Raw genomic sequence first — 24262 nt, forward strand, 5'->3', positions numbered from 1 at the left:
CTTAAACCATTTTTAGGGCCTTTCCCATAAGATTGTGTTCCTCTTGCCCCAGAGACTTTTCACTTGAACTCGGGGTCCAACAAAGAAAATATGACCCACTCAGAGTCTTTAGAACAGAGGAAATTTATTCTTACACCATACACAAAAACCCAAAATGGATTAAAGACCTACATGTGAAAGCTGAAACCATGAAATTCCTAGGAAAAAACATAGGTAGTAATTTCTCTGACATAAGCTGTAGAAACATTTTTCTAGAAATGTCTCCTATGGCAAGGAAAATAAAAGCAAAATTAAACTATTGGAACTATACCAAAATAAAAAGCTTTTCAACAACAAAGGAAACCATCTACAGAACAAAAGGACAACCAATTGAATGGGAGAAGATATTTGCAAATGATGTATCTGATAAGGGGTTAATATCCAAAATAAGTAAAGAATTTATAAAACTCAACACCAAAAAAACCCAAATAATCCAAATAAAAATGGGCAGAGGACCTGAATAGACATTTTTCCAAAGAAGACATACAGATGGCCAACAGACACATGGAAAGATCCTTAACATCACTATCATCAGGGAAATACAAATCAAAACCACAATGAGTTAATCACCTATGGCTGTCAGAACGACTAAAATAAAAAACAGAAGAAAAAACAAATGTTGGCAAGTATGTGGAGAAAAAGGAATGCTCCGCTATTGGTGGGAATGCAGGCTGGTGCAGCCACCGGGGGAAACAGTATGGAGTTTCCTCAAAAAATTAAAAATAAAATTACGTTACGATCCAGGAATTACACTACTGGGTATTTGCCCAAAGAAAACAAAAAACACTAATTTGAAAAGATACATGCATCCCTATGTTCCCTGCAGCAATATTTATAATAGCCAGGATAAGGAAGCAACCCAACTGTCCACTGATAATGAACGGATAAGAAGATGTGGTATATATATATACAGTGGAGTATTACTCATAAAAAAAAGATGAACTCTTAACCATTTGTGACCACGTGGTTGGACCTAAAGAGTGTAATGCTAGGTGAAAAACTCAGAGAAAGACAAATGCCATGATTTCACTCACATATGGAATTTAAGAAACAAAGCAAAGAAAAAAGGAGACAAAAAAACACTCTTAAATACAGAGAACAAACTGGTGGTTGCCAGAGGGAAGGCAGGTGGGGGGATGGGTGAAATATCAATCAATCAATCAGTCAGGAAATGTAATATAGAGAATTACACTCGTGATAAAAGAGCTGAGAAGCCCAGGGGACAGTGAGGCAGGCAATCCGGATATGAGCCACAACAGGAAAGCCAGGGCCACTCCTATGGCTGCAGGGGATGATGGGAAAGGCAGTGTTACCAGGACCCAGAAGTTAAGGTTGCCTGGTGGAGGCTGGACCCGCTGTGGAGATGCAGGCACTGCCACGGACAGCTCAGGAAGGAGAAAGAGAGGGAGGAAAATAACATGAGTTCCCTCCTGCTCCCAGTCTTCCCACCAGTGCCTTCCATTGGCCCAATCTACCTAAAAGCCAGAGAGCAAGGGAACCTGGGAAACGTAGTGTCTTATGATATAGAACATGTGAGGAGGAGCCCGGAATGGACCTGAGCAAACGGCCAGTTGACTGACACTACAAAATGTAGTGTATACACTTTATTCACTCAATAATTCCTTTAGCAAATATTTATTGAGGACCTACTAGGTGTCAGGGATCATGCGAGATGCTGGGGATACCATAATGACCGAAATAAACCTGATCACTGCTCTTAAAGGGATCAAAGACTAACATAGGAGAAATAGAATAAACACAGAGCCGTCCAATGATAAAGGGTGTTAAGTGCAATGAAGGGAAGGATCACAGTGCTATGAGCCAGCTAGAGATTGGAGAAAGGATGCAACCTCCCATGGTTTGAAGTCTAATCAACTGGCTCTTGAGGTGCGTGTGTAAAAATTTGTGTTCCGGAAAACAGAATATTTGTATCTAGAAAAAGTTTAGAAGGAGATATGGATGCATTCATATTTTGACTTAACACCTGCCTCATACAGCTGCATTGTCTCAAAGCTGTTATGTGATTGTGTGTAGTAGAGGGTGTGTATATGTGTGTGTGTGGCAGAGACAGAGAGGGAGAAAGAGAACAGTGCAAAGAAAGATTCCTCTGGACCAACCTTCTAAGGAGCCAGAGGGCTCGCAGCCGCTAATCTCCTTCATGCTTCCCTGACCCCACCCCCTTCCCTCTCATCATAACTTGTGATCTTAGAGGCATGAAAGAATTCGAGCCCCTCCCCCAGCTCGACCATCTCTGTTGGCTGCTCAGCCAGGCTCCATGTCAAATCCAGCTTGGGCCAGAACCCTGAGGGCCCCCCCGGAAGGTGGTGGGCTTGGAGGCAGGTTCCTCACCCTGTGGCCATGGGAGGCAACGTTGGGCAGCTCGGCACTCATACCTGTAAGTCCCTAGCTGAGGATGACCCCTCTGACCCTGTGGAGCCACCCAGAAGGCCCACGGGCAATCTCATCATGCACAGCATGGCCATGCTTGGCCGGGAGTTCTGCTACGCGGTGGAGGCGGCATACGTGACCCCGGTCCTGCTGAGTGTGGGGCTGCCCAGGAGTCTGTACAGCACAGTGTGGCTCCTCAGCCCCATCCTGGGGTTCCTGCTGCAACCTGTGGTCGGACTAGCCAGCGACCACTGCCGGGCCAGGTGGGGCCGGCGGAGACCCTACATCCTCACCCTGGGCATCTTGATGCTCTCGGGCATGGCTCTGTACCTCAACGGGGACGCTGTCGTGTCAGGTCAGTGGACTGCACAGGGGGGCAGGCAGGGGGACCGGGGCACATTATGCAACTCGATGGGAGGAGGACGCAGGTTTCTTTACGGGACGCTTACTTGGAAATTGATTAGAGCTGATTCTCTGTCCTAGGTTACAGTGAACTTCCACCTTGGGACAACCCAAATTCTGTGGTTGGGAGCTTTTACTTTCAGAAGCTTCAGGATGCATTGCTGTTGTTGTTTTATTGTTGTGAGGATTTAAACATAGGAATAGTTATCTCTTTTCTCCAATGAAATATTGTTGCTTGTTTATCAATTGCAGTGCTCTTTGAGCTTAGGCTTTAGTTAATACTTTGGTCAAATGAATCATCTGCCAAATGACCCCATGAATACTTACAATAAATTACCTACATGTCTAAGTAAGATCTAATTCTGTTCATAGCTTTACATAGAGTCTTTTAACGGGTGCAGGGCATCAGCCCGTCTGCTCAAGGGGTCATATTTGCACTGCAAGTTCTGGACAAAAACAAACGTGATGGTGATCGCTTTTTCTTGACATTAATCGGCCACCAATCAATCAGTAACCAGTGGTGGTACATAAAAAGTTTCATTGATAAAAGAATTGTTAAACTTAAAAATAGCACATATTTCTGGACCATTAACTCACAGGCTAGCAGAATGGATGATAATGAGGCAGGATAATCTGCTATCATGTGTCTATATTTAAAAGAGGGCATCAACACACAAATGTAGGTTATTTCTGTGAAATATTCACAGAACCCCCTGAGAAGAATAGTTGCCTCTGGGGGAGGGGGGGGAGCTACTGAAGGACTTTGGAAGTAAAAAGTGGAGTGTAGGCTTGTGTTTCACTTATTTTTATACTGTAATCTTTTAAAAAATGTGCATATATTACACATTATTTTTAAGTGAAACTGAAAGCAAGGGAAAAAATTCTTGTTTCTCTAATAGGAGAGTGAGCGAAGGAATTCTGGGATGTCCACAGAGTGAAGAGTACTCAGCTGTTAACGGTGCAGCTGCTCTCCATTCATTGAAATGCAAAGATATGAGGAGAGTTGGTTATAGATGAGTGTGTCCAACCTGATCCCATTAGTCAGTGCTCCTCCAAGCGTGGTCCTCAGACCCAGGGCATCAGCATCCCCGGGGCTGTTAGAGATGCAAATGCCCAACCCCACCTCAGACCTACCAGAGGGTCACAGGAGAATCATGGAGACTCACGGGAGACAGAGCCCCAAAAAATCTGTTTCAACAAGTTGTCCAAGGGATGATTAAGGGTGCTGAGGTTTGAGAAGCAGTGCATTAGGGCACAGGTATGCACCTGTTTCTGTAGGTGTGTGAGTACATAACGGGATATCTGAAGGCTGACCATCAGTGGGGGCTGCGATGAAGCATTTCCCCCATGTTTTCTACATTATCGAAATGGTTTACAATAAGCATGTATGATTTTTTTAAACAACTGTTTTAAATGAGATTTGATATGAAATTTATACAACTCAGTGCCTTTTAGCATATCCCAAGGTAGTGCAACCATCGCCACTATCTAATTCCACCATATTTTATCACCCCAAAAGAAACCGAGGAACCATTAGCAGTCACCCCCCATTCCCTCCTCCCCAGCAGGCCTAAGCAACCCTTCAGTCTACTTTCTGTCTCTTTAGCTCTACCTTTTCTGGCATTCACGTGTGTGATTTTTAAAACCTGAAAAAATAACAAAGCCATTTTTATTTGGAAAAGCAAAGCAAAATGAAAGTGAAGGGAGAAAATTTAATGACAGGACATTTTGGTGGAAATAAAAATGCAAATCATTCTAGAGCAGGATTTAGGTGATGTGTATTTATTTCTGTTTTAGCTTTGATTGCTGATCCAAGGAGGAAGCGGATTTGGGCCATAACCATCACCATGATAGGTGTAGTCACCTTTGACTTTGCTGCTGACTTCATTGATGGGCCCATTAAAGCCTACTTATTTGATGTCTGCTCCCATGAGGATAAGGAGAGGGGCCTCCACTACCATGCCCTCTTCACAGGTAGGGAATATTCCAGAAAGTCTCTCCTTAAGCTCCCCAGAACAGGGAGGCCCTTCCACTGAAGCCATCTAGTGTCTATACACGTCAGAATTTTTGAATGAATGGATCTGTTGATGGAATGTTCCCATCACGCGGGCTCTTTCAGCGCATTTCTCTGAACAAATCAGCTTGTGACTGGGCTCTGGAGGTTTTGCAAAGGAAGTTTGCATAAGAGCCATGTGTGGAGACATTTACAACTGCAATGAAAAGGGTCCCTTGTGCACTTTGCTTTTTCTTCTTCTTTTTTTAAAATCAGTAATGTAGCATCAGCATTACTTAGGAGCTTGTTAAAAATGCAGCTTCCTGGGCCTCTCCTCCAGTTATTTTGATTCAATGGTTTTGAGACGGGGCCCAGAAGTCTGCATTTTAATAAGTACCCTGGATGATTCTGTCTTTACGGCCCAGCCAATATATGTATTTTATGTTTTGATATGTTCTGTCTCTGTTCACAGCCAGGTAGGTCCCATGAGAAGCAGGATCTTGAGTTCTGCTCAGTTTCTGTTTCCACAGCCAAGAGCAGTGCCTGCACATGGCAGCTTTGGGGTCAATGTTGGTCGTTTGTGCCAACATGTGAATGGTGAACCGGGAAGAAGGGGGCTGCCCAGCCAAGAGAGTAGTTCTTCCTCGCTTTAGGGAAGATGGAGGAGCAGGGGTCCCGCCCACCTGTCAGTGCCCCCTGCCCACCCTGTCTGCACCTAGAGGGTCTCAGAATAGAGATTCGACCTGCATTCTTCTAACTTAAATCCCTTCTCCTTTATCATCACTTGCTAAGATTAATTACAACAATGGGAGAGTTTTTGGCTCTTGAACCTGACACATTGAGAGTTTTATTGCTCTAAAGTACTCGGGGCTATGTGGCCACCCTTTCCCAGCTCACGTCAGTGTCAGTCCTGACCAGGTGGACTCTCCTTTGTTGCCCCTGATATGAGAAGATTGAATTTGGTATTTGGGGAACTTTTCAAAGGCTAACACATGGTAGTATTTCTATGAGTCTGAGAAAATATCTTAAGGTTATCTGTTGATATTAGTGTACGGTGGTCTCAGCAAACATGGTGTAATTTTCATGTTACGTTGGTTCAGGCTCTCACTACATCTTGTCTGAGCTTTAGGACTCTGCCCTTTACTGTCTCTCCAGTCTCTGATCTCTTCCTATTTCAATTGAATCAACACACAATTGAATCAATTCAGTCACCTGCAGGGGCTCCGCATTTGCCTACTGGTTAAAGAACAAATTCCTAAACAGGATTCAAGACTCCCCATAATCTGTTCCCATCCTACTCTTCAAGCTTTACTTCCCATTACTCCCCCACATTTTCTGTGCTCTGAGCAATTTCCCAACATGTTCCTAGGGGCAGAGGCCAGGTCTGTTTACTCACTGCATCTCTTACACCTTCAGCACAGCCTGGCATATCAAATGTGCTCAAGATAAGATTAATGGAAAAAACAAAGGAGCCTGCTTTTTTCTGTTCCAACTTTGAAATTCCCTTTCCCCTTTCTCCCTTTGGAAATCAAAGTTGCTTGGAAACTTTCCACCCACTTCCTGGGGAGAAGACCCCTTATCTTCTAAATTGCAGGCAAACACCTTGGTCAGGGACTCTACCCATAAAGTGATCAAAGCAAAAGTTTTTCAAGTAGATGAACATGGAGGCAGGGACAAGGTGGGTAACTCCAGCAGGAAGAATGGTGGAGGCCACAGTTCATCTCTGACACATCCTGAATTTCATTGCCCTTGGGACCTGTGTCATCTGCTTGGGCTTCCATAACAGAATACCACGGACTGGGTGCTTCAACAACAGAAATTATGTTCTCACACTTTTGAAGGCTGGAAGTCCAAGATCAGGGTGACTGCAGGGTTGGTTTCTGGTGAGACTGCACTTCTTGGTCTTTACCTGGCCATCTCCTCCCTCTGACCTCACATGGTCTTTCCTCAGTACACACATTCCTGGTGACTCTTCCCCCACTTACAAAGACACCAGTCCTGGGCGTCTGGGTGACTCAGTTGATTAAGCGTCTGCCTTTGGCTCAGGTCATGATCCTGGGGTCCTGGGATTGAGCCCCGCATCAGGCTCCCTGCTCAGTGGGGAGTCTGCTTCTTCCTCTGCCTCTGCCCCTGCTTGTGTGCTCTTTCTCTCTCTCAAATAAATAAATAAAATTTTAAAAAAAGAAAAAACACAAACACAGTCCTATAGGTTAGGGCCCCACCCCTATGACCTCATTTAACCTTAATCACCTCCCTAAAGGCCTAATCTCCGAATGTAGTCACATGGAGCTTCAGCATATGACTCTCCCTCTCTTTTTTTAAGATTGTAGTCATTTATTTGCCAGAGAGAGAGGGAGAGAGAGAGCACAAGCAGGGGGAGCGGCAGGCAGAGGGAGAAGCAGGCTCCCTGCTGAGCAAGGAGCCTGATTCTGGACTTGAGCCCAGGACCCTGGGATCATGACCTGAGCCAAAGGCAGCGGCTTAACCGACTGAGTCACCCAGGCACCCCTCAACATATGTCTCTTAAAGAAAGCAAAACTTTCCTAGAACTCCCACAGACTTCTTGTTTCTCATTGGGCAGAATTAGGCCATGTGAGCACCCAGGGGCCTAGGAGGTTGGAAAAGTGAGGGTTTGGGGGAGGGTGGGAGAGGCAAATCCCTAAACCAAATTTTAGTACTGTTAGCCAGGAGGAAGGGGTAATCATTACGGAATAGGCCAAAAGCTGATAGCTATCACATGGAATACAAACACAATTGGGCGGTAACCTAATGAGAACAATTACAGGCCAAGACTACTGCTAGAAAGAACTTTCATAACCCAATCTATTAGTGAATAATTGAGAGGTAATTGTTTTTAAAAATTATACTCCATTTCTCAAAGTTACCTGGCCACACTTATTATAGGGCTGTTCACAGCCTCCCCTGTATTCTTTTTTTTTTTTTTTAAGATCTTATTTATTTATGTGACAGAGAGACAGCCAGGGAGAGAGGGAACACAAGCAGGGGGAGTGGGAGAGGAAGAAGCAGGCTCCCAGCAGAGGAGCCTGATGTGGGGCTCGATCCCGGAACGCCAGGATCACGCCCCGAGCCGAAGGCAGACGCTTAACCGCTGTGCCACCCAGGCACCCCACAGCCTCCCCTGTATTCTAATTCAATGTGTATTTATCTTTCTCTTTTACAAGATTTTATAAACTACAGGATTTGTAAAAACATGAGGTTTTACTTCCCCATGGCTTCTAACCCATCACCTTGTTGACAGCAGGTCCTTAGAAATGTTGGTTGCATAAAAGGAGACTCTTGGTTTCATAATCCTGCTTATATTTCCTGCAGTTTTACATCAGGTTGATGGCAAATTGCATCAATCAGTTGAAAATGCTCATTTAGTTACCTTACTTTGTCTCATGACCGACACTGAGCCTTGAACCCCAGCCAACTGTCTCCGGTTACAGGGGACCCCTGAGGGTGTGTGGATGGCTCATAGCAGGTTTTTTTTTTTTCTATTAGAAAAAAAAGAAAACATCTTCCTCTTCTAAAACAGTAGTCAAAAAAACAAACCAAACCAAAACAGTACAGTGAAGTCTCACCTTGTTTAAAGCTTAGATTCTAAAGTCCCTGCTCAAGTGATAATCATAGAGTCTGTATTATTCACAAAGATCTCTCAGATCACACATGAAATACAGCATGCCTTGTTTTGTGTGCACAGACCTGCCTAGTGATGGATACATATAAATATATGTGCAGAAACATCTCCTCTTTAATGTTTGCTGCTGGACGTGGGCTCAATGAATGGGAGAGAAGATGGGGTCACCTGTATTATTTAAAATGTTAATCTCTCTCTCTCTCATTCTCTCTCTCCCCTTCTTTTCAAAGTGTGAATAGTTGAACTCTGTCCAGTTAAACATGGATGTGTGACCCGCCATAGTGTCCTTGCTCTGAATGGAAGATCACATTGAAAAATGGAGTGAAAAATAAGAAACAATGCATTATCATACTGCTCTGGCTTTGCATACAGGCCAGACCTCCTGAATTTACATGAACTTGGCAAGGAGATGTCTATAGCATTCTGCTTGAATCAAGAATTTTATGATAAAGTCATGTTCCATGTCAGAGCCTGATGTAGTTTTGGAATGTAGGTGAGGTTTGGTGGGGTGAGGTCTGGAGCCGACAACCAAGAAAGAATTCTTGAGACGTCTTTGGTGCAAAATGGTTTTCTTAAAGTGTGGGGCCAGGACCCATGGGCAGAAAGAGCTGCTGCCCTGGGGGTTGTGAGGGGTGGCTGATTATATACTTGGGAGTTGGGGTAAGGAAAAAGGGAGGTTTTCAAAAGAACTTTCATATGCTAAAGAGGACATACAGGATACTGGAGGCCTTTGCCTTTGTCAAGTTAAGGTGGTTTTTCCCTCCAGTAAGGCCTTAAGATGAAGGCAGTTCGGAGCTTCCTGGACGAATGTCACACAAATCCCACCCAGGAGTGGGGGTGGGGGGCTGCAGGGGTCAGCTTGTGACTGTCCTTAGCTAGCCTTCTGCCCGCTCCTCAAGCCCATTTTGATTTTCATCATCAGCAAGACATTGTTCACCCAAGGAATCCAGTCATCTGAGTAAATTGAAATTCTTCTTATTTATTTCAGAGCTATTTATTTCATTTTAGTCCAGGCCCAACAATTCCAAATGCTTTGCAAATAAGTGTCAAAGGGTTTGTTGCCAAAATATTTCCCAGCATGTTTCTGACTTTTCTTTTTTTTAAAGAAAAGACTCCACTGGTTCCCAGGGGGCATTTCTGTCCCCAGGCTTCTTCAGTCTCTTACATTCAAGGGTGACTAACGCCATCCTCCCACCATCCCTGACACATGGGACGGATTTGGTGGGCCCACCCTTGTCCTGCTGCCCCATGCCTTCACCTGTGGGTGCATCTGGCCTGTGGAACCCACACTCACTAGTAGGGAATTCCTTCTTTGTGTCAGAATGCTTCCAACCGAGCGTGTATCTGCTCCTCTGAACCCACCACCTTACTACCTTTAGCAGTTGGCTCGACCCTGCAGTGGGTGGTCAGAATGAGGCATGATGGGAAAAGTTGTCCTGGTTCAAGTCCTGGCCCCTCTTTTTAACTGCTGAGTGGTTTTAGTATTTCTGAACCCTTGTTTCCTCACAAGATTGTGAATCTTTACACAATGTTAGTTTTTGTTCTGTTTTGTTTTTAAAGAATTTACCTATTTGACAGAACAAGAAAGCATAAGCAGGGGGAGCAGCAGATGGAGAGAGAGAAGCAGGTTCCCCACTGAGCAGGGAGGCCATTGTGGGGCTTGATCCCAGGCCCCGGGGATCATGACCTGAGCCAAAGCCAGATGCTTAACTGACTGAGCCCCCCAGGCACCCACAATGTTAATTAATATCCTGCCAAATGCCCAGAGCGAGAGATTGTTTAAAAGGATCAGACACCAAATGTCTATATTTAGTTCATTTCCTCTGTTCCCACCGGGCTTATAAAACCCATCAAAGTTTTATTTGTGGTAACTCCGAGAGAACTTGCCCCATGTCCAGGGATGGGTAACTTGTGGAGCACAACCTCTTTTAACTTTTCTGGTTTTTTAATATCCCAAAGTATGCATACAAATGCTCAGGTTACAAATGATCGGATTGGAAATCATTAAGGACTAAGGGAAGAGTCTTAAAAATGAAGTGTAGGCTTGGGCTCCTGTGAGCAAACCTTTCATGCAAGTGGAAAATCTGCTGTGTTTCGTGGTCGAGTCTGTTTGAACGCTTTCTCCTTCATGAGTAATTACCCATGAGTGGTTTTCTCGGGTCATCTGGGCTCCCTTTGAAGTTTCCGTCCCTGGTGAACTTTCACATCTCCTCAGTCCCTTAGCTCAGAAGGGATGTGGCCAGAGCATTAGCCAAGGACACAGGAATGTCAGCTTTGGGGGCAACACGGGTGACTTAGAGCAAAACAATTCATGTTTCCAAATTGCCATTTTTTTCCGTTCAAGCGTGAGCAACAGACCTCTCCAAGATCTCAAAGGCAGATTACAGAAGGAAACACTTGAGGGGATTTTTCCCTGGCTCTGTCCTCTGCTTGAAAGCCCTTCCCCTAGATACCAAATCGCCTTGGTTTGGTTCCTCACTTTGGTACACTCTGGGGTCATGTAGCCCCTCCCCTGTGACGTGTTTATCATTATCTGACTATATCATTGATTTGTTTATTGCTTATTTTCTGCCTCTCTAACCAACATATAAGCTTCCTGAGGGCAGCAGGAACATTGGCTTTCCTATTCGTTGCTGTAGCACCGGTACTTAGAATAGTTCCTGGAATATGCTGAAGAAATACTGGCCGAACAAATATTCTATTCTAGCCTCCCCGCTGTACCTCCGAGGACGCTGTGCTACTGAGAGGTGAAGTGACTAGCCCAAGGTCACACAGCTGGGTAGCAGTAGGCTAGACTAGGGGCAAAACCCCACCAACCTACCAATCAACTAGCCAGCCAGCAGCCAGCCAAAACATGGTTCATACTTTTTGTCCAGATTCCCCTAAAACCTGAGCCCCAGAGAAAGTTCGTTCACAGTTTATTTGGGAGAGGATTCTGGAGAGTGAGGGTGAGGGAATGGTGGAGTAGAGCAGACCCGCTGATACAGGAAGCATTGCCGAGTTGGCCTTTGATTTAGGTGACCGACCTCCATCTCACCAGGACCTTCTGAGAAGGAGCCTAAGGAAGTTTCTATTCGAGGGGATCACCAAGGGGGATTAATCCATTGGCTCCGGTCTCCACTGGCCAAGGGTAGTCCCATGGGTGTTAACCTCACTTGTGTGAGTGCTGAACCCATCCTGAGCTTGGGTTCCCGCAGGCAGGGCACTGTCCAGACGCACCGACCAAAGGCGGCCACAACTGGCTTAGAATTGGCCCCAGCAGCAGCTGTTCGGGAAGCGGGTGGAGCGCCGAGCGGACCTGCTAAGTCAAACAAGGGCTGTCGCAGTTGGTTCGTGACTTCCAGGCCTGAGCCTTTTCTCTCTAGTATAGCCGCTTCATGCTTCTCAGTCCCCACTGGAAGAGTTAAAGCATTTTGCAAAGTGCTCAACGATTAACCTTACAGTGGACTGAGCTCTTGTAATGCAGAGCTAAAATATGAATTCTGCAGCGTTCAAGAAAACTCAGGGCAATCACAAATGGCTCCAGATCCAGGCCCACTAATTACCTGACCTTGCAGTCATTTCTAATCCTTAAGAAAAGGAATAAGCGTCAGGTTTTATGTGTTGTGCCAGGAAATGAGAAGTTTCAGGAATCTGATCTGAACTAGGGTAGCAATAGTTATTATGCATTATGTTCAAATCGAGAAACTTGCTTTTGGGAAACTGGTGAGCTGATTAAGGTGAATTCTTTTATGTGAACCATGACTGCATTAGACATACTGGCTCATGGTAGCAGGTTTCAGCGGGAACACAGATTGCAGATTCCGTGCGTTCGACCTCCGGCAAACATGCTATTCCAGCTCTCTGCATTTATTTGTTTAATGATGGGGAAGAATAGGATTTTGGCATGGCTCTACTGCAATGTTTTTGTCTACAGCATAGCTAATGCTCAGTACTGCAAAGCGTTGGATACGTCTTTATGTCTGAAATGGGTGTGAATCCCAGACCCCAAAATTAAATTAGATTGATCGCTCTTGTGTTGAGCCTCATTGCCACAGGATGGTGAAAATTTAGTCTCGGTTTAGAATGTTCTCCCATCGCTTTCCCCAAGGTGGCTTCTAAGTTGTGGGGACTCAAGCGCAAGGGTTTGGGGCAGAGAGTTCCTGGGTTTTGGTGTCATCTGTTTGTGCTGGCATTTACTGAGATGTCCACTGTCCCACTGCACTTGGCGCTCAGGCCAAAGCGGTCACCATTGAGTTCTCTCTTATTCTCATCTGTGAGGCCCCTGTGGAACCAAAGGCTTCTCAGCTCCCTCCCTGCCCTTCTGCTCCTCCCTCCCCACACCAAAGTGAGCGGAACTCTGGGAGCTGCAAACTATCTGTGCCTTTTGCTTTCTTTGTCTCTAAGATAGAGATAAAATAGAGTTGACCAATTATTCATGGGTTTGTATTTGCAAATTCACTCAGTAAAATTTCTGTGTAACACCCAGAGCAATACAGGTAGCTCATTTTCAGTCATGTGCAAACAAGCACGGCGTGTAGAGGGGCAATTGGAGTCACCCAAGGCCTCATTCCCGGTTGAGGTAGGTCAAGCTGACCTCTGACTTCCTGTTTGGTTCTCATATTGTAAACAAGTGGTGTATTTAGTGCCAAATCATTTGCATGTTTGTCTTTTTTATGTGTGTGTGACTTCCGTGTTTAAAATGGTCCCAAAGGTAGCCCTGAGGTGCTGTGTGGGGTTCAAAGGGGCTAGAACATTGTGATGTGCCTTGTGGAGAAAATACGTTAGGTTTGTTCAGGCATGAGTTACTGCGCTGTTGCCCAAGGGCTCAATGCTATGAAGCAACGATACGGATTAAGTATCTTTAAATAGAAACACACATAGAAGCACTGTGTTGATCAGTTGATGGAAGGTTCATAGTAACTTAGCTCCGTATTTCCCCTCAGAACAGTAGTTTCCCCTACTCACTAATCAGTGCTTGGGGTGACTTTTGAGAACACAACTGCCACTAATCATAGGAATCTACCGCAGTGCCCTCCTCCAAGTGCTGCTGCGAGGGTTGGGTGAGTCCATCTAGGTCAAGCACTTAGAACAGAGCCCGACACAGCGTCAGCCCATCCGTTTAGACCCACCGCAAGCCATTTCTTCCTCGACGTCTTATTGCCTCCCTGGGGTCTGCCCAGGAGCTGAGCCATTGGCCTTCTATTTTGGGATCTCCCCCAAGCCATTTGGGGGTGGTTCTGCTCCCCATCTCCCATCCTCCCAGACCAGCTAGGCCCTAAAAGCAGGATCAGAACCCCACTGCCTCAGGGATTCATCAGTACACGTGCACCAGTCGCGAATGCCTTGCTCTTAAATCACATTTTCTACTGAATCTTCCCTCTGTGCCTTTGGAACCTAAGGGCTTTTGAAACTCCAAAGCAAGAAGACACATTCTTGTTTCTCTGCTTTCTGCTTTCATGTCCTTCCCCTAAAGCAACAAGTTATCCTGGCTCAGCTTGAATATGAAGGAAGGGCCCAGAGGGACAAGGACAGAAGGAAATATCACAGGACCACAGGTAGCGGTGGGGGGATGGAATCAATGGCCAACATTTTAGATATATTATCTCACCATCTTTTAGGAGAAGGCTTGCCTTGTAAATCTGAAGAAATGTCCAGCTACTCGTGTTTTCTCCTTTGACCAGAGCATACATGTCTTCTTGATTGATGTTCCTTTACTCACAGCCTCCAAGGGGACAGGCCATGTCTGTCTTGATCGTTGCTATGCCCCCAGTGCCTAGCACAGTTCTTGGACAGTGGCGCTCCATCAGTTTGTGTTGATAACTGGGTCCAAGGACATGGACACACACACACACACACACACACAGTAGCCAGTACTTATTTGTTAACTCTCCAGGATTGGTGTGTATATGTTGGGGGAAGGAGGAACCATGTACCTAATTGCATACTTTCCTTGCTATTTTCTTAGCGTATGGAATAGAGTCAGAATCACTGTCTCATGAACTCCATAGGAATTTGGGGGATTTTTAGTCCGATCTCTTATTGAAGTGAAGTCACTGACAGCACACAGTTAACTCTCTTGACTCGAGCTCTTTTGCCATCAGAATGTGGATTGTTAAGCCACACACCTGAAGGAGAGGGGAAATTACAGGTACATCGTAGACTCAAAGATTGACATAGAACGGCTCTTTAGATTCCTTGGTCTTAAAACTGCCCCCCCCGTTACCCGTTTTACCTATTATAGTTACAGGCTAAAGAAAAATAACCCTATTTCTGTATGCTTGGACTTCTTCCAGGACGAGCCTTGTTCAAGTTGTATCATAAACTATGAAATATAACATCTGTCTGTCAAGCCATCATTCTTCTGAGGTTGGCTGTGGTCTGAGTGTGCCAACATGGCTTGGTTCTACGAAGGAGCCAGCTCAATCACTCGTGGGCTCTTCTTTGGAAAGTCTGTAAAGGCTCCTTGGCTGACATTAGGAAATGTCCTGTAGATGTTCCTGCTTATGGTTTGGGTTTGGCTAATAACCTGGTGATTAATCCCAGAGGTCCCAGTGAGACTTGATGTTGGCAGAGAGATAAACGCAGTCTGGATGTAGATGTGGGAGTCCGTACTGGCCCTTGTTGCGGCTGAGATGACTTGGCTTTGTCTTGGAGACTAGCTTCGAAGAGAAAATCCTTAGCTTAAGCAGAGGCAGCAGAGAGGAAAGCGTTCAGTGAATCCCTACAGCCCTCTGCTGGCCTTTATCATATCCAGAGTTTTAATATGGTAGCTGTGGAATAATTACCCCAACGGCCCACTATTCCTTCAGGGCATGTTTTGTTGTAACGTTTAGCTACATCCTGCAATAGCTTGGGGACAAACGAAAGAGTTTTGCCTGTTTTGTTTTTTTCCCCCTCGCTAAGAGAAGAGAGGATTGGAAATTCTCTAAATTACTTGAAGCAGGTGTCAAAATTTTGCTCAACTAATTAATGAGGGAACTGACAGGGAAGACATAAAGAACAGCTCCCCCAAGTTCTTGCAGGGTGTGTGTGTGTGTGTGTGTGTGTGTGTGTGTGTGATTAGCCAAACAAAAAGTGTTAGGTTAGATATAAATCTGATTAACTTTCTACAGGGCAGTAGAACTATAACTCCTCTGTAATATTTTCGGGGTAATTCCTCTGTTAGGCTCCAAAAACATAATCAGATCACAGAATCCTAGTAATGTCTGCAAATTAACCTCAATTTTACACAACTGCACATCATTGTATGTTGTCAGTTTTGCGTCATTGGTCAAATATCCTCTGACAACAAAGTCCCGTTCCCTGAGAATGTCAGATAGCAGTGAAACAGGTGTGATTAGAAACTGCTCTCTTGGGCGCCTGGGTGGCTCAGTCAGTCAAATGTCTGCCTTCAACTCAGGTCACAATCCCAGCGTCCTGGAATCAAGCCCCATGTTGTCTTTCTGCTATCCTACGTCTCCCTCTCTCTCTGCCGGCAGTTCCCCCTGCTTGTGCTCTCTCTCTGACAAATAAATAAATAAAATCTTTAAAAAAAGAAAAGAAACTGCTCTCCTAACTAGCTCCGCAGAGTGGTGCTTGGACTGGCAGCACTGGTGTCACAGGGGAGCTTGGAAAGAATGCGGAATCTCAGGCAAGACCCTGGATCTTTAAACTCAGAACCTATGCTAGAGATTCAGTGTTGTCCCGGGGGAGCAGGAGAAGGACAGGGAGAAGCAGGTTCCTCACTGAGCAGGGAGCCTGATGCGGGGCTTGATCCCAGGACCCTGAGATCATGACCTGAGTCAAAGGCAGACACCTAACCGACTGAGCCACCCTCTATCATCAATTATTACAGTTTTGTTTTAAGTAGCTGTTACTCACCTGCTTCTCCCGCTTGGACCTGCCTTCTGGGGAGGAAGGGAAGGGGTGCTACATCTCATTTACATCTATATCTGCAGAAGCTAGGAGAGTCCTTCACACATATTTAGTGCTCAGCAGTATTTATTGAAGTTCACTAAGGAAGCAGACATAAAAGTAGACTAGGAAACCTTCCAATTGTAGGATTCGATCATTCTAGTCAATATTGAATAAGAATTCGTCATTAGATTTATACCCATATATTTATATTCATAAAATAAAGCCACCATTCTATTGCACAGTGGAGGATTTACTTCACACAGAAATTTTTTAAATGGGCAGGGGTCTTCCGCACTACATTTCCTTTGCTCAGTGGAATGGTAACTGTGAAAGAGGCATAAATGACAGGAGAATTAAATGACAATATGACAACCTTTGATCTGGAAACAAATAGTTTCGATGGCAATAAATAGTTTCCAAAAAGGAATATGTAAGTTTTTCATAGGATTAGTTAAGGTCAGGGTTTCTCAGCTGGGGGCCATTTTGCCCCCATGGGACACCAGGCCATGTCCAGAGACATTTCCGGTTGTCAGGCTGGTGGAGAAGTTGTTACTGGCATCTGATGGGGAGAGGCCAGAAATGCTGTCAAATATCCTATAATGCACGGAACAGCCCCCTTCACAACAAAGAATTCTTTCGCCTATAATGTCAGTAGTGCCCAAATTGGGAAATCCTCATTTAGACAGACCCTCAAACAGTGCTGGGAATTTAGTACACCTTCATCGGCAGATTGCTTGGCTCCGCACATGACCTCTGACACCCTGGGCATCTCCACGAGAGAGAGAGTGAAGCATGAGAGACTACGGACTCTGAGAAACAAACTGAGGGCGTCAGAGGAGAGGGGGGTGGGGGAATGGGATAGGCTGGTGATGGGTAGTAAGGAGGGCACATATTGCATGGTGCACTGGGTGTTATACGCAACTAAGGAATCATCGAACTTTACATCAAAAACCAGGGATGTCCTGTATGGTGACTAACATAACATAATAAAAAAACATTAATAAAAAAAAAGAAAAGAGAGTCGTCGTCTGATAGTGATCCTGAGGTACCGCCAGGCCCAGAACTGCTCTCTGAATCACAACGGAGTGGCTCAGGGGCCTCTCCTTCTCCTCAAAGCCTAGAACCCACCATCCAAGACGGGTCCCCAGATGCGTCATTTATCTGTTTATACATATGCCCATCACCCATACTTAGACCACATATTCTTGTTGGCAGAAGACGTGGTTTTAACTTCATTGCACCCATTTGCCACAGTCTCCCAGAATTCCATCTTCTAATGCTTTGGCACACAGGGCATGAATGGCACACAATGATGCTTTATTTTTGAAATTCATTGGTTAACAGTTAAACAATCAGTCATCTGTAAATATCCTCTGTAGTAAATTGCAACCAACCAGAATGCAGCGTGACTAGAATCGCCCATTCTTCCACCATTTGGGATAAATCAGGAGTCATGGCATTTGACATTCAGATTTGTGTTCTTGGGGTCAGGGTTGATGTTGGGTGTTTAGGGTTAGGGTTAGAGAATTTCTTAAGTTCCAGTTTCTTCCTTGATTCTCTGGCTTGTGAGGATATTGTCTTTATCTGGGAAATAAAATGGAGACTTCATTCACATAAGAAAAACCAAACCGAAGCCTTTCTGTGCGGGTAGATGTCTGTGTTTGGTAAGGCATGGTAGGAGGCTCGCATGTAGAGCTATCTGAGAGGGCGCTCAGCCTACATAAGTCTGTGGCGTAGGCAGGCGGTGTGTTTGGCCTCCATCTTCTTACTCCCCTGGGCACCTTCCCACCCCCAGGTGCGCCCGCACCCTGCGTTTTCAGAGCCACTTGACGCCCGCACCATCTGAAGAGCACTCACTGCTCTCTTGCCTGGGTCAGGGGCACTTGTATTTTAAAATCCAAAAAGAATGAATCACTACTAACAAGATTTCCAATATTAGAGCATTAGGGCAGGATCGATTTGGGGGAGTCCTTCCTCAATGCCCCTCCATCACACTGTCTTTAGCAAAAGCAGGTAAAACGAGCAACAGAAAGACTTCAGGTCAGCCTCTTGTGAGATGACAACAAGATGTTTAAAAATTCATTCCCAACTTCTGTTATTTGTTCTGTGGCTATCGACTGGGAACAAGTTCCTTTAGCTTCTAATAGAGGAAACAAGACAGAGTCCAAGGCTGTTCGATCTTTGCAAACTCGCGTCACGCCGGGAAGCTTCTTAACGGATAAATGCCAAGACAAAGACATTCAGTGCAGTCAGAGGTTGGTTTTCTGCGGGGCGCTTTAGTTCCGACGCAGTTCAGAGCGTGCAGTTTAGAAAGGCCGCAGGACTTCTGATGGTGGCAAGATTTGTGTCTGGCACTAGCCCATTTTCCAACCATGACCCTGCTTGTGGGTCGCTCTTCCATCATTACCGCACGTTATGAGTGAGGAAGGCCAAGGGCGCAGCGAGCGCACGCCGGAACCCAGCCTGAACCCACGTTTCGTGGTTGCAGGTGTCTGGGCCTCCTGCTGTGTTAGCTCTCCATCATCACCGTGCCTCTGCTGTCCTCAGGGAGCTTTCCCACGGGGGGGGGGCACCGTGAAAGGAGGAGATGGTTTGCTCACCATGCTAATGCGGCTCTTTCTTGCTTTCTAGGTTTGGGAGGTGCCCTGGGTTACCTTTTGGGTGCCATCGACTGGGCTCATCTGGAGATAGGAAGAGTGCTGGGCACAGAATTCCAGGTCATGTTCTTCTTCTCCGCCTTGGTGCTCACTTTGTGTTTTAGTATTCATCTCTGCAGTATCCCTGAAGCCCCACTTAGAGATGTTACAAAGGACATATCCCCACAGCAAGCCCCCCAGGACTTTCCATTGTCGTCAGACAAAATGTACCAGTATGGGTCTATTGAGAAAGCTAAAAACGGTTCTGTAAACCCAGAGCTGGCATTGCAGGGAGAAAAAAACAAAAATCCTGCTGAACAGGTAAGATGCAAGTTCTTTTTTCTTTATTCAGGAAAAATACCCTTGCTCTTACCCTTCTCATTTTTTTATTGTTCTTTATTTTGTTTGCTTATTTGAGGCAAAAAGTTTGATGTGAAGTCTAATTGAACCCTCCAATCACCTATCCCTCTTATCCCTTTGAATTAAAACTTTAAAATGTGTGCATTTTCCTCTGGTCTTCCTCTTACTCTTTTCAGAGCGTCAAAGTAGGGAAGATGAAGCCAGTTCCAAAATGTTAGACCATAAGTGAAGCCTGGAACCATCTTTAGGCTGCAAGAAATATCTTTACTTCTTAGATTGGGTTTATAAATTCGTTCCTCCAAATGACAGCATCCCTGGGTTGGTAACTGGGTTGGGCATGTTGAGTTTGTATTTCATGAGTTGATTAAATATTTCTCTTAGGCCATTTTCAGTGAACTGGTCAGTGAATTAATAAGTTTAAAAATTTTAAGAAAACTCTACTAAATTACAGAGAAATGGGACTAGGTTAAGGGGAAATTGTCAGAGAGAAGAGGCTAGAACTATGCTGACCAATGCATTGGCTACTTGTCCCATAGGGCTATTTAAGTTTAAAATAATTAAAATGAAACAAATTAAAAAGTCAGTTCCTTAGCTGCATTAGCCACATTTCAAATGTTTAATAGCTCCTTGGGGCTAGGAGCTACAGTCCAGGACGGTGCAGACGTAGGGAACTTCCATCACTGTAGAATGTTCTGCTGGACCACGCTGATGTGTAGCTGCATCCTCCTTCAAGCTGAGTTAACGGCAGTACCTCAGCGATATAAATACAAAGGATTCCCTCACTGGCAAGGGTTGTGGAAGACCTGGGTTTAAATCTTGATTCCTCTAGCTGGCTGACCTGTATTATTCATTCAACAACTATCAGGCACTCGCTGTAAAGAGCCTAAACATTAAGAGCATATGGGGCGCCTGGGTGGCCCAGTCAGTTGTGTCCAACTCTTGGTTGGGGCTCAGGTCATGATCTCAGGTTGGTGAGGTTGAGCCCCACGTTGGCGTCGGGCTCTGCTCTGAGCATGGAGCCTGCTTAAGGTTCTCTCTCTACCTCTCCCCCTCCTCCCAAGCTTGCAGGCACTCTCTCTTTAAAAAAAATAAAATAAAATAAAAAATAAAAAATAAATGAAGAGCATAGGTGTTCAAACTTGCCTCCACCACCTCTGGAATGTATGACCTTGGGCATTGATGTTTCTGTAAAATGAGAAAGTAATTCTATCTACCTACAAGGGTTTTGTGCAGATTCCATGACATAACCCATGCACGGTTACTTAGAGTTTTTACTACCACATAGTAAGGTGTTAGGTACAAGTGCCTATTACGAGCCTGGCAGGACGCTGAGCACCTCACACACCAACAGGGAACAGACTTAATCTGTGCTCTAACAGAACTTTCATACAAGCTCGGTGAATCTCTATGAGTTCGACTTCTCTTGGTGGGTTGGTCTATCTATTTTCCGTGATTATTGGAATGTTCGACTAAGATAAAGCATGCAAAGGTGCTTTTTAAGCTTTATATAAGTATATAAGTGTATTACGGTCATTATCCAGTCAACGAACTCCTTTGGGTACCAAGTATGTACAAAGCATTACTAGGTATTTAGGGATCATGAAATTGACTAATCCCTGCTCCCTGTGCTCAAGAGCTTACAGCCCTAACAGGGGGCATAATAAGCCACTTTACCAATACTTATATTCCAAGGTAGAATATGCACTTTCCAAAACGAAGGTGGCGGTGCAGTTTGAAAACTGGGATTATTTTTTTTTAATGGCCAGAGGAGGCCTGAGATATTTCAGGATTCAAACTGGACCCCGTAAAATTCATCTGCAATTCCCCCATGCCATCATTGCTTACTTTAACATTCAGTCTCCTTTTGAGTGTCCTCTTATGAAGCTCTTTTCCCTGCTCAGCTCTGTGCCTTTTTTATGTATAAATCCACTACCATCCAGTCTCCAGCTGACAAAGGTGGGCAATGAATGCAGCAGAGCAACTCGCAAGGGCTTAGAACCATTGAAAGGGCAGCACCGAGGGAACTGATGAGTCACAGAATAAGATGCCAGCTGAATTTTCATTCTAAGTGAAAAGACCCAAAGGGCTTTGAATATTTACATTTCCAGCTTTTACAGAAATACGAGGCACAGTTTGAAAGCTCATATTTATTTTTGGATGAAAGGAAAAATTAGATTAACAATGAAAGTAGGATGAAAATTATGCATAAAGCAGAAGCATCAATTAATATTTGGAATGAGGCTGAATACTTGCTGACCACATTCACTTTTTAGAATTTTGCATTTTTGGAAAGAGAAGAAGGAAAGTAAAAATAAATCACTTAGTCTGAGGCATGAAACTCAGGCTGTTGTTATTGTTGTCTAAAGATTTTATTTATTCTTTTTTAAGTAATCTTTACACCTAACATGGGGCTTAAACCTACAACCCTGAGATCAAGTGTTGTATCCTTTACCAACTGCGCCAGCCACGAGGCCCTGTTGTTTTTTGTTCTATACCCCTAGCTTCTTCCAATGGTTGAATAAAAAGTAACAATCCTTCACTGAGTTTCTTTCTCAGTCAACATTTATTTTGATAGTTACCATATTTTACATGCAAAAAAGTTATTTTTCCTAATTCCAAAGAAATGTCTCTACTTTTTAAATACTGACTAGGTACAGTTGTCCCCAGTTATCTGAAGTTTCATTTTCCACATTTCGGTTACCTGTGGTCAAACGCAATCTGGAAGCAGATGATCCTTCTGATTTATCATCAGAAGGTCAATAGTAGTCTAATGCTGTGTCATCCACCTCACTTCATCTCATTACATAGGCGTTTTATCATCTCATGTCATCACAAGAATAAAAAGAGTAGTTACAACACAATGATGTGTTTTGGGAGAGAGAGACCACATCCACACAACTTTTATTACAGTATATTGTTATAATTGTTGTATTTTATTAATAGTTATTGTTGTTAATCTCTTACTGTGTCTAATTTGTAAATTAAACCTTATCATTAGTATGTGTGTATAAGAAAAAATGTAGTCTCTATAGGGTTCGGTACTGTGTGCAGTTTCAGGCATCCACTGGGGGTCTTGGAATGTATCCCCCATGGATAAGGGTAGTGATGACTGTATAAGAAGATCAGTTTAGTCATGGCCAGTAGGTTAAATTCTACAAAATTGATGAATTAAAAAATCAATTTATATAACAAATCTATGATAAATAAATATATTTTCTACAATAAATATTGAAGTAAAAAGCATTGTTATATAAAGTTAAGAGTTATAAAACAATATGTTGTTATAGTTAAAATAGAAATTTCCAGGAGACCACCTTATAAATAAACTAGCCAGGACTCAATTTCATTATGTCGAGATTCAGAATAAATAAAGATCTGACAAGAAAGACCTATCACCCCACCATGACTGATGTTTATAGTCTCAGTGTCTTAGCATTCCCAAGGTTTCTTTCTTCTCTTACATGACAAGATGCTGAAAGCTGTTTTATGCTTTGTATTTCAAAACATTTGGGTCAATAGTTCAAAATTTCTCATTTTCTCAAGGCTTCTGATACCAAAGAAAAAAAAAAGTGTAGCCTTTGGTTTCACCATAATTTAAGTCTAAATTAAAGAGTGTGGGTATGTGTATTCATTGTGTGTGTATTTGTGTGTGTGTGTGTGTGTGTGTGTGTGTGTGTATTCTATATTGTTTTCACCTCTGACTCCACATAGGGCTCATTTACATGTGCTGGCTCATGGCAGGATCCAGAGAAATAAACTGGGAAGAGGTACCTGACCAAGAGCAGGGAGCTGATTGGCTCTCTGTATTAGTTTTCTGTTGCTACCTAGCACATTACCTTGAACAGCTTGAAACCATATTTATTATCTCACAGCCCTGTAGTTCAGAATTCTGGGTGGGCTCAACTGGGTTCTCTGCTTAGGGTCTCACAGGGCTGAAATCAAGTTGTTGATGGAGGTGCATGCTCATCCGGAGGCTCAACTGGGGAAGAATCAGCTTCTGAGCTCATTCAGGTAGAATCCAGTTCCTTGTGGTTGTAGGACTGAGGTGCTTGTTTTCTTGCTGACTGATGGCCAAGAGTCACTCATCTCCTAGAGTGCACTCTAAGGTCCCTTCCATGTGACCCTTTCCACCTTCAAAGTTAGTAACCCTCATGCTTTGAAACTCTCTGACTTCCTCTTCTGCTCCTACCTGGAGAAAATTCTCTGCTTTTTAAAGGGCTCATGTGATTTGGTTAGAGTCACCCAGATAATCTCTCCTTTGATTAACTCAAAGTCAAGAAATTAGTAACCTTAATTATACCTGCAAAATCCCTCTGCCATGTAACATGACATAATTATTGGGTAACATCAGGGGACAGAGATCATGGGACCATCTTAGAATTGAGCCTACCACACTTTCACATTCAAGAAATCTAAGAATTGTGATCATCTAAGGGCTAACTTAGATCTTTGAGCTCTGTCCTTGTGTAGTGGTTCTGCAGGATGTTAGGTATCTCTTACATCTTGGTCCAAAGCAAGCCCCATTTCCAGCCCCTTTACTCTTGGGTCTCCAAAACCTTATTCAGGGCCTGAAACTGCTAAATATGCACACATCCTTAACACAACACCTCCTGTAAGATCCCTCTGTGAAAACCTTGGTGCCATGCCCAGAAAGTGTGACTCTGTGGGGTAATTGACTGACGGATATATAACATGGCTGTGTGGTCTGGCTTACATAGCTGGCTGCATGTCTGCATGAAGGTCACACCTGTTTCATGTTTTATTCCAGACCAGGAAGGCAATGACCGTGAAGTCACTGCTGAGGGCGCTGGTGAATATGCCTCCCCACTACCGCTGCCTTTGCATCAGCCACCTCATTGGATGGACCGCCTTCCTGTCTAACATGCTCTTCTTCACAGATTTCATGGGCCAGGTAATAAACATGCC

The 24262-nt window shown here is 44.3% G+C and overlaps 1 protein-coding gene across 2 annotated transcripts in view; it reads left to right on the forward strand.

Annotated features, from left to right (window-relative positions):
* Positions 1–2233: 2233 nt before the first annotated feature.
* Positions 2234–24262, forward strand: part of SLC45A2 (solute carrier family 45 member 2) — a 30216-nt gene continuing 8187 nt past the window's right edge. Inside the window, exons 1-4 of one of the 2 annotated variants that reach the window (XM_040630209.1) lie at positions 2234–2782; positions 4627–4803; positions 18972–19297; positions 24105–24248. In XM_040630209.1, coding sequence (XP_040486143.1) covers positions 2398–2782; positions 4627–4803; positions 18972–19297; positions 24105–24248 — 1032 coding nt within the window. In that variant the 5' untranslated portion in view covers positions 2234–2397. The remainder of the gene's footprint in view (positions 2783–4626; positions 4804–18971; positions 19298–24104; positions 24249–24262) is intronic. The other variant, XM_040630210.1, reaches the window with a different exon arrangement.

The sequence above is a fragment of the Ursus maritimus genome, unplaced genomic scaffold, assembly GCF_017311325.1.
Source record: "Ursus maritimus isolate PB19 unplaced genomic scaffold, ASM1731132v1 scaffold_15, whole genome shotgun sequence".
Taxonomy (NCBI): domain Eukaryota; kingdom Metazoa; phylum Chordata; class Mammalia; order Carnivora; family Ursidae; genus Ursus; species Ursus maritimus.